The sequence below is a fragment of the Centrocercus urophasianus genome, unplaced genomic scaffold, assembly GCF_019232065.1.
Source record: "Centrocercus urophasianus isolate 14NV4802_14NV808 unplaced genomic scaffold, USGS_Curo_1.0 seq_14, whole genome shotgun sequence".
NCBI classification, from domain to species: domain Eukaryota; kingdom Metazoa; phylum Chordata; class Aves; order Galliformes; family Phasianidae; genus Centrocercus; species Centrocercus urophasianus.
In genome coordinates this window covers 18,142,439-18,162,942 of record NW_024884586.1, presented here as the reverse complement: position 1 = coordinate 18,162,942, position 20,504 = coordinate 18,142,439, and the positions used below count along the sequence as shown (strand labels likewise).

General features: G+C 47.7%; 1 protein-coding gene across 1 annotated transcript; it reads right to left on the bottom strand.

Moving 5' to 3' along the window:
* Positions 1–1,366: 1,366 nt before the first annotated feature.
* Positions 1,367–19,637, bottom strand: LOC122157508 (transmembrane protein 151B-like). Its single transcript, XM_042813200.1, has 2 exons — positions 19,191–19,637; positions 1,367–2,797 (listed from the first exon to the last, which is right to left on the bottom strand). Exons 1-2 carry the CDS (start codon positions 19,635–19,637, stop codon positions 1,367–1,369), a joined length of 1,878 nt encoding a protein of 625 aa, XP_042669134.1.
* Positions 19,638–20,504: the final 867 nt, after the last annotated feature.

The following is a 20,504-nucleotide window of genomic DNA, read 5'->3' as shown; positions in this document are numbered from 1 at the left end:
TAGGGAGGCACAACACCTTGGTTTGGGTAGTTACTGTATTGAGATTGTGTTGGGTTCTCCTGCAAGTTGGTGCCCACCTCAGCTACCCACGTGATGAAATGTTGCAGAGCTTGCTCAGCACCTGTTGAGGCCCTGGGGATCCTGAGCATGGCCAGAAGCCCCCGGGCTGGTCCCTGGCTCTTGGAAGCACCAGCCACCCCTCCTGTTGGTGACAATGCCAGGCTGATCTCACACCTTACTGAAGGCTCTGCACCCACTCGCAGGGAGCCTTGCAGGAAAAGCCTTCAGACCATCAGTGAGTGGGCTGTAGTGGATTAACACCTTTTCCTCCCTGACGTCTCTCCTCCTTGCCAGTCCCTGCAGCTCCAAGCAAGTGGTAGGAATGAAATAACCACAAACCAGATCTACAGTCTTAAAAATAGTGGCACTAGCAGGGCACTGATCTACATTACGGCTCTTGACGATTGCTAACACTGGTGGAGCTGAAGGAGGTTAACTACATCTGGAAATGCAGCAGTATCTGCTGCAGACCAGGCAGGGCATGGTTAGCAAAAGGCATGCTTTTTGCTTTGTTTGTGTATCACTACTCTGCGGTGAATGTCCTCAGCACTTCTCAGGGACATTTCCTGTGTCAGTGGACACTGAAATCTGTGCTGCAAATACCTTGTTTTGGGGCAACAAAAGACAATTATGGGCTGAAACATACCCTCACTGACAAAACCCCAGAAAGGTGCAATGAGAAATTGGAAAGCAGAGAAACAAAAACAAAGAAGGAAGATGAGAATAGGGAGAGAAGAGGAAGTATAAAAACAGAGACAATAAATGAAAGAAGGGGCAAAAAGACTGGCAGAAATAATTTTTTAAAAAGCCTTGTTTGGGGTTTGCAGCAGGTGACTTAGAGCCTGCAGAATTGAATTCTCTTTCTGACTTGACACTGACTGGCTGCAGGCCTTTCAGTATCTTGCTTGGCCTTGCTGTCGCTTGAGTTTCCTACCTTGCAGGGCAAATGCATTGCAAAACACAGGCTTTTTAAATCCTCTCATGGAAACAGCTTTCAAATACTGACTGAAATGTAAAAGAAAGAGTGGGATAGGAGGAGAAGCAGAGACTCAAGAAACAAAGAAACAGTGAGGAGTAAAAGAGTGAAAAGAAGGGGAAAAATAAACATGGAGATGAATAGGAGGAGGGAGAGAAGCTTTAGAAATGAGGTGGGCCACTTGGCAGGGTGACCATATCCTCATGCAATGCCAAGAAGAAGAACTGAAAGCTCGTCCTGCTGACTGACACTTGCAGGCTGGTGGTGTCTCTGCAAGCACAGCAGTGAAGCTGTTCCAGAGCTGAAGAGCTGAGAAAGCATGAGAGCCCATCACAGAGATGTTTCTAAACAGGAGGAGCGTCTGACATAGAAGGGCTGTCCATCGTGCCCTTCCGGCCTATGCACGATCAAGACAGGGAAGAAGCGGGCGTCGTGGTAGGTAGGGGGGTTCTCATTGACAGCCAGCTGGCTGGAGTAGGAGCAGCATTGCTCATCATGGCAGCCCCGGTCAGCAATGCTGCTGCTGCGGCTCCGCCAGAGGCCTGTCCTGTGGGAGCCATGGACGCGGCAGAGGGAGAAGCGGCTGGTGTTGAGGGACAGACGGGAGTTGCCACTGCAGCTGTGGAAAGCATGGCGTGAGAAGATGGAGGAGGTGCTGGAGGCACGGTTGCAGCGCTCACAGCCGTGGGCCACCTCACTGTACCGACACACTGTGTAGCTGTTGTACGCTGGGGAGTCGGCCAGGTCCATTAGCATGGCCTCCGAGTAGCTGGGGATCAGCTGCCGGTTGGTGCAGATGTGCCACTCCAGCTCTGTGCTGTCCTGCGTGGCATCCCGGGGCATGCGGTAACGGTAGAGGGGCTCCTCCGTCATGGCGGGTGCTGTGTATTCCAGGCCCAGAAGCTTCTCCACATGGTAGTGGACGTATGCAGTCCGATACTCTATGAGTACCCTGAGAGGCCACGAGATCATCAGGATGGCTGCCACCCAGAAAGCATAGTGAGACACATACCATGGGAGGTGATCTGGGTCCCCGTAGGCCATCATGAGCTCTTTGAAGTCCACATTTTTGAGCTGCATGCCTTCCCTTACCTCCATGTAGTCATCCAGCCCCTCTATTTCTGTGAAGAAGTGAGCCCTTTGTGTCAGGTAAGAGTTCTCAGACTCGATGTTGGCAAAGCTGAAGCATTTGGTGAACCTCAGCTTGGTGGCTGTGTAGCTCTCCAGGCCCAGGAGCTCTTTGGAGATGTCCTTGTATCCACAGTGAGAGTAGTCAAACTCAGCTTCGGCCACATGAGTGTTGACCCTCTCATGGTAGACTTGGGTGGTGGTATAGGCATCACCATTGCGGTACCGTGTTACCTGCCGGGTTCGCCGTACAAAGTGGTAGCTGATGGCCTTCCACCAGATGCATGGAGTGGCTTGCTGCATGCGGCTGATACATTCATAGACACTGTCCACATCAGCCTTGTACTGCAGCTCTCTCTTGACGTGGCAGTGCCAGCACTCCACCAAGTACACCACATACAGCATGGAAAGGAAGGCCAGTGGGATGTAGACATAGCCATCTGAGCAGGGACTGTCATGGTAGATCATGGACTTGCCCTTGAAGGAGCTGTCGAAGCTGAGCTTGGTGACTCGGGCCAGCTGACACCAGGCCACTGCTCCCAGGCAACCATACATGAGGATGGAGAGGAGGAGGCATTTCCAGTGTGACTCTCTGCACATGCAGGCACTCAGGGATTGCTTCACAGGGCGTTGCTTCAAATCACACCACCAAGGATAAAGGGAGAAAGACAAAGAGAGGAACCTGTCAGTCGCACTGCTTTACATAGTACATATGGTGCCTTTTGCTTTCCAGACTGGGTTTGCTCTTGACTGCCTGAGGATGGGGACACCACCCTAGTTCATAGAAATGGGAATATTAACTATTTTGCCAGAGAATTTGTGACAGGACAGAGGTCTGTGGACAAAACCACTTCCTTGCTTCCTCCAGCTCCCAGGAAGGAAGTCCTTCATATGGCAATGCCCACATTCAGGTCAGATGGGCATCCTGATGAGGGTGAGACGGGTCCTCAGATTCTGCACCCTGCAAGGAGCCAGCACCCATCCCCATCTACACACCTTACTACAGGGCCAAGAAGGTTTTGGAGCAGGGCTGTGGGTTTCCCCCTCATACTATGCTGCTGCAGACTTGGGGAACAGTGTCCTTTGTGGGGCCACAGCCCAATGGATTGCACCAATGCAGAGCTCCAGTGCCTGGCAAAGCTGGAGCTACTGACTGAGTCAGAGCTGACTCAGCCCCAGCCCTGAAACCTACTGGGTGATTGACACCATTCTCTTGGAGGTGAGCCATCAGGAAAATTACCAGATTCGAGCACATTTATTTGAAAAAATTGTCAGGATTACAGGTGCACATAGCTTCAGGCTGGTTAGAAGACAAGTTCCTACCTAAAATAACCGAAAGGTTCAACCACTGCGGCTGAGGGTCTGTGAGTAAACGTTTAAAATATTGCATATCCTTCTCTTTGAAGTCACAAAAGTCAGGCTGGGAGTGGAGAGGGAGTTTGCATTCTTGTATTCCTGCTATGCTCACCAAGATGAAGTGGTTGTGGTTTTACCCCTGTGATGCTGCAGTGAATCAGCTGCGTTGTCGTGCTATGTTGGGCTATAATAAAAGGCATGAAATCCAGCCAAGCAGCTAGCGGAAGCAGAGTTCTCTCTCTGCAAAGAGCAGTAGCAGCACGGGTTATACCCTTGGCTGGCAGCAGCTGGTCTGTAGAAAGCATGTGACATGAGACCCCCTGCTCACCCAGTAGGTAATATGTAGAGCTAAACTCATCCTTCTCGTCACTGCCGTCCTTTGCCTCTCCTTAAGTCTGAGAAAAAGACAGCATGACATGCTGATATTTGTGCATCATCATGCCCTCTGCTGAGCCTGATTTCATGCAAAAATAGAAGCATGCAACTACTCCTTCTCCCAGGGGACCACCTCTAATGCATCAAACTACTTCACAGATGCCAGCAGATGCTAGGTTTGGGAAATGTCTTCTCTTTTTTTACTGGGATAAGGTTCTCCCCTAGTATAGCTTTTCCTAAACCCAGAGCAGTTAGGATTCTGTAAGCAAGCTTGAATCACCCAGGATTTTAAGGACCAGCATCTTATGACTCAGGAAATAGTAGCACAGCACCACTAGAAAGAATTTACTGTTTTCTCAATGAGATGGAGGCACTGGCACCTAACCTTGCAGGGCTATCAGATCAGATTTAATACTGCTTTTTTTTTTTTTTTTTTTTTTTTTTTTTTCTGGAACAGAGAGCCACTTCTGAGTAACTATAGAGGTTTTTATGGCTTGCTGTGAGCATTGCCAAACTAGACTTCACAGGGTTCGGTTTTGATTTCTTAGCTTCTAATCTGACATTGTGCAAGTGCAGAACAATTTTATTCATTTTAGGGAGCAACAGCATTCATCTGCAGCAAGGAAGGGCAGAATTTGGCTCCTTATTCTTCCTGATGCATCTAGAAGGAGCCTATAGAGATTTCTATTCTTATCCCAAGCCTTTTATGTATATTTGTGTGTCAAAATGAAGAATAATTATTTTGGACTGTATTCTTGTGACTAACAAAATGGATGCAGAGGAACAAAGCCGGTTATATGCCTTTGCTGCAAGCAGAGAAGACAAAAGACTTCAGTATAAGAAGGAATAAGGCTGTTTTCCCTAACTTTTTTGCAGGAAGTCTCAAGGAAAGCGAGGAAGTGGCTTTAGGCAGTCACTACTTATGGGAGTTTTGCAGGGTGAATTCTTGAGTCTACATCCAGTCACAAAAAAATTTGATCTCCAGAAACTCTTGTCCCAGTGCCATTCCTGACCAATGTAGGCTTCTCCCTATGGACCCATCTAAGGATGTCTAGTAGTCAGTTGTAATGTAAAGTATGTGCTTAAATACATCAGGAACCCCAACAGCCTGGCCCTGCATGCAGCCATGTGAAGGCTGTCCTGTTTCAGTTAAGGCGCTATTTGCCAAAGGCACTGCAATCCTCTCCTTTCCTTTACCTTGCTTCCCTTTGACTAATAACTTCTCTGATCTCTGAAGCTCTGTGGTCCAACTTGCAACCCACAGCTTGGCTCCTACCCAAGGACTGATTCAACCAGCCCTGCTGGTTAGGGTTATCAGTGGCCCTACTGGAGTCTGAGAGCTGGCAGATGCTTCTTTATGTGCTTAGCCGCACAAAATGCCACCCCCACTTTGGGGAAGAGGGTGACTCTGGTCTCACCAGTCTCGATCAGAGCTGGGCTGGCGGCTGCTCCAAGGCTTGCTCTGTGGAGACACCTCAAAAAGGGCCATCAGCCCCCTGTGCAGAGAGGGCTGGATCTTCCTGAGATGGGTTACCTTCACTGTTTTCACTGTAGCTTGTAAGAAATGCAACTTCTCTCCTGGCATTAGTGAGAACATGCAGCCATAGTGCCTACAGCCAGACCTCTCAGATTTACACACACCTATCAGTCAGTTCAGCCCAACCTTCGTGTTCAGAACTCTTTGGGAAAAAGGCTCTTCTTTGCTGCTGACTAGATCTCATTCTCTGCAGGTCCTCAGTTACAAAAGGATATCTCCTCTAGGGTCTACCCCACTGGCTGTCCCTCTCATTTCGAGTCTTGACTATGTTCCTCTGGCTTATATCTCATTATTTCTCCTTCCCTTTGCTGAAACAATTGTCTAACTCTACTATAGTGTTAGAAATAATAACAGTGTGTTCATAAGAAAGACAGGAAATGCAACAAATAATTACAATAAAGGCATTACACATTCAAAAGTCTAATAACGAAATGTATCTTTCCATCTATCTTTGCATGACAAATTCATTAGTATGCTAAGCCAGTGGCTCCCAGACTTTATTAATTAACATACCAACTTCTTGCAAACATGGTGTTTGTGGTAGTATGCGGAATTTTCTCCTTTCCAAGCACAGTCTTTCAGATCAGAACAGGGTAAGCCTGTATTTTGGGACAACTACAATAAATGCTTAAGGAAACTAACAATTTCCATGATAACTTTGGCCAGACGGCGAATGAAAGCTGTGTTCTCTGAGGAATGCTGCGGCTGCTGTGTCAGTTTGATGTGGGGCAAAACCCTAACCCCCTGGAATATATTAGAAGACAAATGTAACTGAAGAAATTGAGGACAGCAAGCTCTACAGCCAGAGGCAAGCAGTGACTGTCCCATAACATGCAAAAACTCAGAAACCTTATTTGCAAACTAGAACTCACAGATTTGAGCCCAAAACATGAAAAGTTGGGGCAACCCTCCCCTGAGCTGCTCTTGGTCCCATCCTGCCTTTGTACTGGGGCTTTTTGACTGGTCCTTTCCAAAAAAAATCTCAGGCAGAGCATTGGGTCTGTGCCCTACTCAAAATGGAGAGGGAGCTCCATGTTCTCCTGAGCTCTGTTTGTTGTCTGGTGGTATGAAATCTTCCAAGACACCAAATGATAGATGCTATTTAATTAGTTGCTGTAGTTGCTGGAAAATAGTCTCGAAAGCCCTAGCTGCTCACAGAGAACTGGAAATTCAACCGACACCTGCAGCAGACAGGAGTTTCCAGGCTGGCAACATTTTGGTTATTTCTCCTTCAAGGAACTTTTGTGCAGAACTTAGTTTGCAAATGAGAAAGCACACTGGCAGTGGCTGAAACGGCAATTGCCTTCAAAGCCACCCTCAGATGGCAGATACCCAAGATCAAACGCCTGTATGAAGGGACCAGTGTGGAACCGGCACACCAAACCCACACTTGTCCCAGCTCTGCAGCATCCAGATCGGCTTCTGGGTACAGCAGCAGTCATTAAAATCATTAAAAATTACTTTGCATTGTAATAGCATGTAGATTTGGGCAGTTAATCTTGCCTAATGTAAAGGGGTGGGGAGAAAGCAGGAGGAGAAAGTGTGGTTTTGCACTTAGCAGCTGGAGCAGAGCATGGCCAGGGGCTGGAGGAGTGGGTGGGCAGGGTTTCATCCCTGGACAACTTGTTAGCCACCAGCATGAAAATATGCTTAGCTAGACTGTAACTGACAACCATCCTAAGTAAGCTTACAAGCAACTGCATTGAGGGTGACCAAGAAGGCAAGACATTAAAAACTGCCCCACCATGCCACAGTATCGCCTTTGAAGGCACATTTGAACTGTAATAACATGCTTCTGCATGACTTATGTCCCTGGGTTTCTTCCTCTTGATGGGTACATAAGAACCAATGAGTGCTGGGGTGTGGGTGGAGGCAGGCATCCTTGCTCCCCTTTGTGAGCATCCACTGGTTAGAGGAGATGGAAGGGATGCTAGAAGCCTAGACAGCTTCCATCAGCTCAGGTTTTCAGGTGCCTACCTTGAACGTCTAGTGCCTCAGTTTTGCCAGTGGGGGCTGCTTTGCTGACATTTGGACATCAGCATCTCTGATAGCTGGATTCACCAGCTGACCGCATGGCTGCACGAGGTGATGGCAGGGATAGTTACGATACAATAGTTCTTTAGTACTCCCAGGTAGTAGTAGGAATTTCTCCTATCAACTTGTTATGAGTCAAACTGCATTTACATCTTAAGACCAGGGGACACTACATCTTCTCTCTCTCACTCGTGTACTTCACAGGCAATGCAGTGTTATGCTACAGTCCTATGTATAGCCCAATGACTGGTAGTTGGTAAAAGCTCATCTTGCATAAAAACTTCCTTTACAGACAAAAGCAAATTAAGAACTTACAACCCCTTCTGCAATTTGTTTGATGATTGAGTTTCACTGCCATTGTAATTTTCTCTCACTTTAGCCCCCATTGATGGCAGCGGGGATTCCCATTCTGAATGTAATGAAAGACTCTTCATACTGCTGCCTTCTTTCTCTGAAGGTGCCTCTCCATTCTAATTATGACACCTCTTGGCTTTCTTTTTCCAAAATAAATGGGTCAAGGTCTCAAAGTCCTTCACTGCACGGCTTTTTTCTTTTTTTCCCCAGCTCTCTTTGGAGCTCTTCTTTTTCTCTATCACCTTTAGATCCTTCTTAATGTGCATCCTCCAAGTGCAGGATTTCAGCACTCATTTCACCAGCATTATACTCAACCATAAAATCACCCCAATTTCCACACACTTTACCTTTTTTAAAAATCTCCAAGAGTTGTATTAGGAGATTTTGGCTTGGGAGTGTATATTCAAGCATTCACCCACTTTGCTCCTAGGTATTTTTTGAGATGCTATTTCAAGGACAGGTAAAAGGACAGTATGCACTCTCCACCCTGAAATGTGTAACTTCAGATTTGGCTTTGAATTGAATAATTAAATTATCAAATGAAGCAGATCTCTCTGCAGGACTGTGCTCATTGTTACAGACCAGCCTTGTCATCTTTGTGTCAATTGTATATCTTATCAGCAGTGATTTTATGCTTAAATACAGTGGATAGTGACAAATCTAGCAATTATTTCTCTATAACTCTGCCAATCTAATGGCTAATATCCCATTAACTTATACAGGGCAATTGTCTTCATAAACCCAAACATCAGTCATCAGCACAAGGCCGTGGGTGCTGTGTGTGCATTGAGGTGCTTCTCACACTTCCAGTGCTACTGCCAGGGGCAATTCCATGTGCAGCTCTCGATGCTCAGTCAAACCCTGCCAAAGCTTCAGCAGAGCACATCATTACCTAGCTTGTTGTCATACACTATTAATCAGTAGTTGCATTTTACTTCAAAAGTGGGTGCATGGCTGTGTGGGTTCAAAGTGTTACTTCCTTTTCTTTGCCACTCACAGCACACAAGTGGTTGTGTTGACAATTACAAACCTCTGGTTTTGCACTCTCCTAATTAGGACTGCTGTACCAAATTTGAACCAAAAGCTGCCGAACTGACCCTTATAGAAGGAGAGAAATAACCTGTGAAGTTCAAAGGAAGCTGATGAAACTGTTTTGCAGTTAGCCTTTAAAAAATTTATATATAATTTTGCCGGATGTTTACTACTTCTCTGTAGCTTCTAATGACAAAATGGCTTTTTCCTCTTCTGTCAGATTCAGTGCTTCAGTCTCCTTGAAAACTCCAGCAAGAGCTGGATAAGCAGAAAATGTGCTGCAACAGCATGAATTTATTCTAATGCTTGTTTTGTGGACAGTTTGGGGTCCAAGTTCGACCGCCTGTGTCTGGTTTGCAGTCAGATATCTGAGTTCCCCGATTTCAAAAGCATTCAAATTCTCCTTCAGGGAAATCATGCCAAAAGCGTTTCCTGTCCTTTGAAACCCCATGTGTGAACATGTTTGCCCTTGGTGGCTGACCTCAAGAGCTTCAATTTTGCTGAAGCAAAATGCTATCATGTCTGAAATGAAAGAATAAGAGAAAACAGAGGGTAGTGAGGACGTGGCCCGAATGGAAATAGAGAAATGAGTGGGAAATACAGGAAGGGGGGGTGAAGAGGTGGAAGAGAGGCGAGGATAGCCTAGAGATGCTCTGAATGCAGATGTCACCAATGCAGATGTCACCGAGGCAGGGAAACGGAGGCAGCAGGTGAGGATGGGGATCTGCCAGCCCAGGAAAAGAACTGAGCAAGGATTGATATAGGAAAGGAGTGACCCTGTCAGCACTGAGGGACCCACTGAGCCAGCAATCCTCTCAGCCCATCTACAGTCTGAAAGAAGCTCCTCCTCACCAGATACTCCCTTTCTGCTGGGAACTTCTCTAAAAAAAAATCAGATCTACAGCCCTGTCTGCTCTACAATGGAATAAAGATGTGCTAAGAGGGGGCAGAGAGTCCCGCAGTGGTGACACTGTGCTGCAGTGGTGATGCTGTGGTCATGCCTCAGCAAGCAGAGATGCGCGGCAAAGCCTGGCATCACAGCGTGCTTCTGCTCACCTCCCACAGCTGGCTGCAGCACTGCAGGGTGACCTTATCACTGTCTTCAACAGCAAAGTGACCTCACAGCTTGGGATTGCTCACGTGAGCAACGAGTCAGTCTTGTCTTTTTTTTTTCTTCCTGTTTTAATTTGCAAACAGTCTTCCTGTCCATGGGAAATTACATGGAAGAAACACTGGCACAGGGCTAGAAGAAGAGAAATAGAAGCAGAGAAGAAAGAACCAAAAATTGGGGAAAAATTAATGCCAGCCACAATTGAATTTGCTTTTGTGGATTTATACTTCTGATGAACATATCCCAGTGTGATAAATGAAAGGTAAAGAACAATCAATAACTACAAATCACACATTGGTGTTGTGACCAGACTGGATGTAAGCAGGTTTTTTATCTATGTCTTCTTCCATGTTAATCAGGGGAGAGCAGTAGAAAATGTTCCTCATGGACATGGCAGAACATAACACAGAGAGGCGCACCAAAACTTTGCTGAGGTGAATCCTCACTTGTGCTATTGAGGATAACTGAGGAGATCTCTGACACCAGGACCAGCCTCGGGTGTTCTGAGAGAACAGCTTCACCATTTGTGCACTAAGACAGGATGATGCAATGAGGGCAAGGAGATCTCCATCTGCATTCCAATAGAAGACAACATAGATGTGGGTGCAGATATCACCTTGCAAGTCCTGAGGTGATCGTGGTGAAAAGCTGGCCCAAAGAGTCTGAGGTGACTACAGAAAAGACAACCACAGGAGAAGATTAAGAGTACAATTCTTCCTGCCTCACAGGGCCAAATGAACTCCTATGTGAGATGTTCATTAGTACAAAGAGGAAGGAGCCTGCAGGGCTATGCTAACCCAGATGCTGGTGTATGATGGGTTGAAGAGCTCCTCCATTATGTGACCCAATCTGGGCACCGCACGGGGCATCAGTAATAAGGCCTGGTGAGGGAAAAAGGAGATATTACAACAACCATCTCATAAATCCTCTCCTGGGGAGCCTGAAATAAAATCCTTCCTCCATCCATCTTAAACTGCAAGAAGCCCATTACCCCCAGCTCATGCTGAGCCAATAGAAAGTGCTCTCAGCATGGCTGCCAGCATGGAGGGGATAGGAAATATAAGGGAAAGAAAGCACTGGAGAAAAACATTAAGCATCAAAGAGAATTTACTTTCGGTCCTTGAGGATATGGTACAGTTGTAGCTGCATGTTTTGAACACGTCATTTGCTCCTTTGCCATTAAGCTCCTGCAAGAATGAAAACCTCATGCAGGCAGAGGCTGTCACACTACTTCTAAGCAGAGATGCTCTTTGACTTGGTTTAAAAGGAATAACCTGTGTGCATGGCACACAAGTCAGTAGCATCACCAATAGAAAGGCATTTGCTCTGGCAGCTGCACTCCTGTGGTGAGCCAGCATTGCTGGGTTTCTGGTTGTGTAAAGCCCTGTGGAGATTTAATCTCATCCCTCCTTCACCGGAGCTATAAGGGGAAGGTCTCAGGCTGGTAAGGTGCACAGAATGGAAGCATTCAATTCCGTTCTCGGCAGAGACTATAATCAGACAAGACAAACTATGAAATGGCATGTCTTGCTGATCCACCTGGATGCCAGCTGATAGGACCCCCTTGAGGTACAGCACAAAGGCAGCCTTTTACTTCACACCTTTCATCCTTGTGTATTCAAGGACTTAAGATACCATCAGAAGAAGAAAGCAGAGGTCAGGACAGAAGGAGCTTCCAGTACTCTAATACTTAACAGTTCTTCAAGCAGAAATAAAGGAAATCCCAGAAAAGAAAGATGTTTGTAGGCAGACAGTATGTAGGCACACATTATGACAGGATGGGAAATATGCTTGCTAAAATGTAAGGAAGTTGAGGGATGTGAAGCAGTTGTGCCCAGTCACCTCCATTGGTGAAGCACACACATGCTGTTGCAAGGGAAGCTGTGCAGGTATGTTTTTGGCACAAAGGAATCCTAGCAACAGAGCGGTCACCATTTGCAAAACAGAAATCAGGGCTAAAAAACAACAGTTTTTTACCAGCTTACAAAATACTGCACTACAAAAGAATCCCTTTTTTCTCCAGAGTGCTGATGTTGCTACTGCTGGCTTTTGACAGTAGTGACACAAAGCTAAATTCCCTGTACATCTCCCTTGGATAGCGACAGTTCCCAGTAGACACATGGTAAATATTACTGGTACGAGGTTCACAGATGGGTACAGAGCTTTAGGATGGGGAAGGAAATGTACCCTTAGGTCAGAGCTGAACTTACACTTCATCAGTCATCATGTCAAGAGACAGACACTCATTCAGCGTGGAGGGAAAGTTCAGAAGGCAGAAAGTCCTGACTTCTGCCAAATCATCTGCTCAGACCAGGGCTGGAAAGACACCAGTCCCACATAGTGAGGAGGGAGGTTACAGCAGCTGTGCACCGTGCAACCCAAGTGATAGATGTAGAGACGATGGCATAAGACTCTTGTTGACAGGCTTCCCTGACTGTGTCTTTGCTCCATCCAAAGTGTGTTTCGTCATGCACTGACCTGCAATAGCTGGCATGCTGTAGTCCAAGTTGGTTCCTCGTGACATGCTGCTACTGTCAGTGCCAGCCCAGTAACCTGCTTCATGCCGAGTGCTGGATGGCTCCAAGCCAAGCAAGGCCTGCTGTGATGCTTACAAGTGAGACTGCTGGGATGCTACCTCTACTGGTGACTCTACTTCCTCCTGCTTGGCTTGGAGAAGCTATTCATGGGCAAGCAGAACCACATCTGAGGTAATCCTGCAGCTACTGTCTTAGAGAGAGAAAATGAAGGAATGACCTTTGAGAGGCCACACTAAGAGACAGCGGCAGGACTCCATGAACTTACTCTGTCGTGCCCCACATCTATGAGAGCAAGGGGGGCAAGTGATGGCAAGGAAAGGCCCACCAGCCAAGAGAAAACAAGAGACCATCTCCTGGTGCTTCAGCCTGGAAACAGGGATAGTGGAAATGGGGGGGTTCCATGTGGCTGACATCTCCTGGATGGATCTGACAGGAATCCATGTACACCATCTTGTCAGCTTCTCACTGACTGTTGGCAGTCTAGTTGTCTAATGCCTCTGTTTAGACAGACTTTGCAAATTAGAAAAGTTATTCATTATTAATAATGCAATTTAATCTTTGCTTACTCTAAAGGAACACCCTGAGCTTTGAATGGAGGATAGAAAAATCTTGTAAGTGCTCAGAAGAAATGTGATCTGGAACTGATCCAAGTTCCAATGAACTCAAGAGAAGTCTTTCAAAGTGAACTGTGAACCAAGCCTGATCCAGAACTACAAAGTTTATTTTATGCATTATTATTATTATTATTATTATTATTATTATTATCATCATCATCATCATCATCATTTTTGCAATGGTGTGCTTTTATCTAAGTGGTAACCACTGGTAAAACAGAACAAAATGTATCTGTGATTTGGCCTCTCAATTTCCACCCTTCCTGTCTCCTGTGTGTGGCTTTCTATTTGGAGCCAGCTAACCATGCTACAGTAGACTTCCCAGCATCATGGCATTGGACTCAGGCTGTGGCTAAGAATTCCTTGCAATAGCATCCAACACTGGTCTGTCAGATTCACAGAGTGCCTTTCTCTATCTCTGTACTTTTTTGAACACAGCTGGAACCTCAGCAATGTGAGACTTTTTAATAATGGTTCTCCTGTTAAGATGACGTAGCATCCCAGCAGTGAGAAAAGGGGATCTGTGATGAGTATCACTCCTTTCTCTCTCATACTTCTCTTTTCCCTCTCAGGTGCACACTCTGCAATAACATATGACAACCAAATAGGTGAAAACTGAACTGGGATGTACAATATATCAGTCAGTACAGAAAGAGTGCTACATGTCAGCTGGCACTCCCTGTACATTATGCACCCAATGTAGAGCCAAAGAAGCTGCAAACTTCATCACCTTGTGAGGTATAATCCTCTCCATCCTCTCCCAGGCATTGACACAGCACATGAGAAGGGCTGCCAGGTATGCCAGACACCACTTCCCAAGCTTAGCTCTGCTGAGGGAAGGCTACCAGCCTGACGCCACGCAGCCATGCTTCTCCAGCCTTCCCACTCACCATCTGTCCTGCCTGCTTCTGCAAAATCTCCCACTACATCTTGGGGGCTGAGGATGCCCCTTCTGCTGGGGCAGAGTTAAGGTTGCAGTGGGTGTTGCCTGTGGCATATGGTAGCTCTTCCAAGGCTAGGATGCATGGGGGAAGAGCAGAAAGCATAAACGCCTATGCAGGAACTTCTTTTCCTTAATTTGGTGTCTTGGGATGAGATGCAGTTCACATAGAGCCCAGCATGGGCAGTTCTGCTACCAGCAGCATTGTGGGGATTGTCTCATCTTACACCGCTGCAAAGGTGACTTGAGCATTTGGCTTTTGGTTAGTTAGCCCCCTGCTATGAGAACTGTGACCTCAATGATGTTTCATGATGTGCTAATTTTAACTTTGTAGTTCTGAGACTCAGAGGAGCCAGATGAATGATTATATTCTTCAGTGAACTCTTCAGTGAACTATATTTTCCATGATTAGAATTTAAAAACTAATTGACTACTTAGCTGTGCTTTTCTGAAAACTAGAACTGCTATAAGTGAAAAATCAAACACAGCCTTATCTCTAGTGCCACAACGGTGTCACTGGAACAACTCAATGGCTTGCAGAGCTGGCAGCTCAACAGCGCAGGGTTAGGTGTTTACTCACTACCATATGTCAGGACACACCTAGAAAAAGCCCCCAATGACTATGGACCACTTTGGGACATTTTGCTGTTTTTAATCTTCTGATCACCAGCAATAATTTAAGCTACTTTATTTCAACTCCACAGTGTAAGAAGAGATGAGAAGAAATCCCATGCTGTGTTCACAGGAAGAAGATTCCTCTTGATTCATCCCTGCAATGGCTTTCACTTGAGTGAAAGGGAGACTTGGTACCCACCCTTCCCTTCTGGATGACTATTATCTTCTACGATGTCTGAAGTGAGAAAGAGAGAACAAGAAGCATATTTGGAGTTTCAAAGCAGTGTGCAGACCCCTTGCTTTCTACTGGAATCAACTGACCATCTGTCTTCTCGAGGGCACAGCATTAGAAATGACACCTGCATGGGACCTACCACCTGTTCTCTCCTTTTCCCATTGATGCACTTAACAGCTGCTTGCCAACTGTCCTTATGACTCTCTAGTGATGGAGCTCCAAGGGAGCACTCTGTCAGAGAGGCCAGTGCCCTCAGAAACCATCACAGCCAGAGCCCAAGATGCCGTTCAGAGCTCAAACACATCTGTCTGATGTTTCCTATCTATTTCTTTAAACTCTCAGCAGCTTTTCGTGCAAAGTACAGAAAAGAGAGACAACTTCTGAACACCAAGAACAAGCACGTGAACAGAAGATAAAGTGGGGCAAAGGAAAGAACAAAAGCAGAAGATGTGATGTCTCAGCACAGACTTTCTTTTGACAGGATCTGCAATGCAAATATTTCCTGGAACTGCAGGGTCATGAAAAAAGAGCTTTGCTGTTCCTCTGATGCAACTATTGTTGGAATTGTTTCCTTGTCTTTAGGAGAGACACTGTTTTCATCAAGAAATAAGGAGACCTCTTTGGTTTCTGCCTGCTGAAACCCCCCCTCCCTGCAGGAGGGATAGAAAACGACTTTACCTGTTTGACTCTCACTCGAGAGGGGCAATATCGTACTCCGTGTGAATAACATCTCTTAGGTCAATCATATTTGCTCTGGATAGAAGAACCAGAAGCTATTATTCAGGATGTTGCTCGAGCAGGTCTTACGCAAGAAATTCAGAAGAACTTAGGGGAAGGAAAAGCACTTCACATTTCATATATGTGTATATATATGTTTGTATGTGTGTTTCATGTTCTCCCTTTAGCCAGAAGGCAGGGTCAGTGCTGCTTTTGGGAGAGAGATTTAGCAAGCAAATAGCCTTTCTCTGAGAACTGGTACTCAAAGGTCCCCCCTGACCTTCTGCTTGGAAGTGGTGGCAGGGACCAACACTAATCTCCATCACAACCCCTGTGCCCTCCTTCCTCTCCACCCCCTGTACCTGACTTTGTTTCTGGTTGGCCCAGAAGCCACAGTGAAACAGCAAACCCTTGCAGGAGGAGGAGGCAGACACAGAGACTGTAAGGAGCCAAGAGGTTCCTGTGGATCTGTGGAGGAAAAGCTTTGTCAGAGCATGAGGATCTGCTGGTGAGAGAAGAGAGAAACTGTCCACAAAGATGGGGACAATAGAAAGCTATCTGATCTAAGTTATGAAAGGATTTTTGGCTGATGTTTTCAGTGCCATAGAATAAGCCTGAATAAAATAAATCTGTTTAATATTTACATAGGGGAATAGGGATAAAAAGCTGGAGGGCTAAATACAGACTAAGCCCCAAGTAGCAAGTGACTATCCAGTGGCACACTTAAGCAGAAAGGACGCAGCTACCTTTTGACCTGATGGTCTACAAAGCTGTAGCCTGCAAACAAGCCAAGCCGTACATGTGTTTTCTGAATTTGTTGCACTCCTTGGTGCTGCTGTGGCCACAAACAGCATTTTGGAAACACGTTTCTGCTCCACTTAGCATTGGCAGCAAGAGGCAGCTGAGACAGTTTACGTGGTCTCTCTCTTGCACAGCATTTCCAAGAGTATCAGTGGGCTGATGACCACTGGTTTCAGAAGCATCTACCCAGGAGGTTTTCTCTCTTTTATTTAAACAGGCCAACCGATTGCACTATGTCATGCCCAATTAGAGTTCTTAAATATGGAAGACAAGATAAAACCAGTCATGGACAACTGCTGTTTGACTCTGCCAATACAAACAAGACAAATACATAATTCAAAATGTCAAGTGGCTGCTGCCTTCAGCTTTCTTGAGTGATTACTTGGCTTTGGTAGCAAATAAATGACATTTGTACTCACTAGGTTTATTTTCCTCAAAAAAAAAAAAAAAAAAATCCAGCTAAGTTTTAAAAATGTAAACATTTAAGACCATTTCTTAATTGGAAAAAAATGCAGAAAAGCCACCATCAAGTCTTCGGTGTAGGTGTAGGCTGTCACAATAACAAGTAAGACAAGAAAGACAGCCAGCCCACAGCTTAACCAGGGCAGTACAGAGCAGAGGGGAGGAAAGTAAAGGAGAATCTATCAGAAAAACAGTCAACAACAATAACTGCTGAAATGTTTAGAAAAATAAGGCCCTTCTATTCCTTTCCTTCAAGAGTGAATGCACAAGAATTAATGGGATTGAAAAATCCAACACCACCGCTGAAACCACGACAATTTCAGGTCATTCAGCTCAAAAAATTGGTATCTCAATAGGAAGAAAAAGAAATATCAACAAAAAAAAAAAAATCCAAACCAACAAACCACCCCAAAAAAACCCCAACAAACCACAAAACATCTGAGTAGTGGCAGGTAATCTGAGAGCTTGCTCTGACATTCAGCAACAACAGCTGTAAACCCAAGCAGCCCTTGGAAGAACTGGATCCATGCTGCAGCAGGGGACCAACCAGGCTCTCTTCTTTCTGCTCCACAGCAGCATCCTCATTTGTGCTGTTTTCAAGAACAAAAGCTTGGACTTCAGACACATTCTCAGTTAGTCACTGAGGATTTTATCTCACACTGATTTACCCCCAAATAAAGCCAATTTAAAACCATTGTTAAGATTTAAGTCTATGTATTTGATCCAAGGGAAATCCATAAATGACAAGAGTCATAGAGAAGCCCATTAAACGCCTGCTTAATACAGGACGTTTCAGTACAACTGCAGATCCAAGCAAAAAGGACTATTTACATTGGGATGGAAGAAGCAAGAGGAAAAGACCAAGGAAGTAGGACTGCAGGGTTAAGACATCACTGTTACAGGCATTTCAAATATAGATTCATGTGCAAATGTTTGTGCTGGAACAGAAGAAAAACAGAGAGGAGGATGACTGAAGTGAGATATAATGTGCTTAGCAGAAAGATCAAGTGCTCTCATGTCTAGAAATGACTTAGATATTTTTATGTTGGACTTAATATATTGGAAAATCTTCTGTAGCTCGTGGTTGTAGGCCAAATAAATCAAAAAAATCCCTTTCAGCATTAACCATCTATTGATCTTCTGCGGGGCTGTAATTACACTGGGGAGCTCTGCTGTCAGAACAGCAGCTGTATCCTGGACCCAGTAACAGCTCTTAGCAGTGAGCTGTGTCGCAGGTGTTTATAAAGCAATTGGACAGGTGAAAACCCTCATTTTCACCCACAGAAGACAGTTTTTTTCAGCCTAAGCTGAAAAGTCAATTTTCTACTCTAGGTACTTCAAAAACTGTAGTTTAACCTAAGCATCTTGCAGTTTCACGCAGGCTTTGCTGAGCCAACTTTATTTCAACTACAGGATCATGAGGCTGTTGACAAGCCATGGGACCCATTAGCAAAAGCTTTAAGTTGACCAATTGCCCACAGAAATGTTCAAGGTTTGTTTTCACTTCTCTGACTGCTTGAAGGCTGCTCCTTGCATCCCTGTAAGTGTCCACATTTGTTGTTATCTCTATGTCATGAAGAAAGTTCAACCACTTCCATGATTTGTACACGGATTAGGAAGTCTAAGTGGCAGACCTGTCAGAACAGTTGGGAGCAAAGACTGCATGAGGTGCAGAGGGAAATCTCAGGCACTGTGAACACAAGATAGCTGGCTGTCCTGAATATACAGGGCTGTGAGCATATTGTCATCGGCTGCCGCACAGCCCTGCAGCTGTCTGGCTGGTGCCTTGTGGCTCAGTATTTGTTGTGTCAGTGCTCAGACACATCCGTCATCCCCTGCCTATGATCTTCAAGGCCGCAGTAAGGGCTTCACAGATGATGCAAAGAAATACGTTTAGCCATATGTGCGACAGCGTTTTCTACTGCAAATTAAGCATCGGTAGAACCTAGACCCTACGGGAAAATGGGAGGGATGACCTCAGTCTTTTGGCCCAAACACCTGAACGCCACCCAGCTCCAGGCTACAAACCCATTTGTGCACTCATCCTGCCCCTCCCGCAACTCACGTCAGTGCCTGAGAGCCGCAGTTCCCTTAACCATCTCAGAAACCCTCGTGAAACGGTAGGCACCCCTAGGACAAAGCCCAAGGCGTTCTTGGAGACAAACTTCCACCCGACAGACCCCGTTGCTCCATGCCGCATCCTCCCGTCACGGAGATGCTCAGCGGGGCGGCAAGCGGCACCGGGGAAGGACCGCAGAGGGGCTCCCCGCCCGGCCGGGTTGAGCCGAGCCCGGCGCCCCCAACACCTGGCCGCTGGGGACTCCGCCCGCTCCCGCCGGCACCCCCGGCACTGCAGGGCGCGGCGGGCACCGCGCTGAGGTCCGCTCCGCACCGCGCAGAGCCCCGCTCCGCTCCGCACTGCCCCGCTCGCGGCTCCCTACCGGCGGCTGCTGGCGGCCGCCCCCGCGGCGCGGCTGCAGGTCCCGGCCGGGCTGCGGGGGCCGCGGCTGCCTCGCCGGCTTCCCCCGCTCTGCGGATCCCCTCCTCGGCCACCCGCTCCCGCTGCCCAGCGAGGGGCTCCCCAGCCCCTTCCCCACGCCCATCTCCCCTTTTGCCTCCCGAACCCCCCCTGGGCCGGGGCGGCTGCCCCTGCCGCCGCTCACCTCCTCCCGCTCGGCGGCGGCCGGCCCCGGCGTGGGGCTGCTGCCCGGCCCGCTCTCAGCAGCCGCCTCGGCTTCCCCCTCCGAGGACATCCTTGGCCATCACCGGCGGCGGGGGCTCCGGGCCCCCGAGCCGCCCCCCGCGCCCAGGGCCGCCCCGCCGGGTCTGCCCGGCTCCTTTCACCATCCCAGGCAGGCAGGCAGGGAGAGAGGGAGGGAGGCGGCGGAGGGGAGGAGAGAAAGGCGAGGCGGAGGGGGGGTGCCCCAGCCGCTCACGGCCCCCCCAGGTGGGCAGCGAGCGCCCGGCGGCTCCCGGAGAGCCTCTGTGGAAGGCTGAGAGCCGCGGGGTGAGTCCTTCCCGCACCGGGGGCTCCTTCCCGCCCCCCTCCTGGAGCGAGCTGCCCCCGCCCCTGGGATGCTCGGCGCGGCTTCACGTCTCCGCCGCCCGACCGTAGCCTCCGACCGCCTCTCCCGAAGCCCGCACCCCTCCCGGGCTGGCGGCGGCACCCCGCGGCTGGACGAGGCGGCAGGACGAGGGGGAGGAGGAGGAGGAAGGCTGCCCCTGGCACCGGACGGCCAAACTTCTCGAGAAGACCCGCTCCTCTCCCGTCCGCTGAGACCTGCAACGGGAGCGAGCCCTGGGGCTGCCCCAGCCCTCTCGCGCACGTGTACCCTCGGAGAATTTCTGCCGCGATGCCTGCGACAGAGGAAATGGAGGAACCCCGCTTCTCCTGTCCCTTCCTCCCTCCCCTCTGCCTCAGCCTTCCTTGCGGGTTCATCCATCCAGCACAGGTTCCCCCCCAAGCAGCCTCCCGCAAACCCCTGCACTGTCAGCATTCCCTCCTCCCGCCTGCGCCCAGCACATCCAGGCATTATCTGCTGTCCTGCATCCAGGACTGGTGTACTGCACCATCTTATCTCTGCATGTTTGCTTCATGTTTCATTACACTCTTTGCCTTG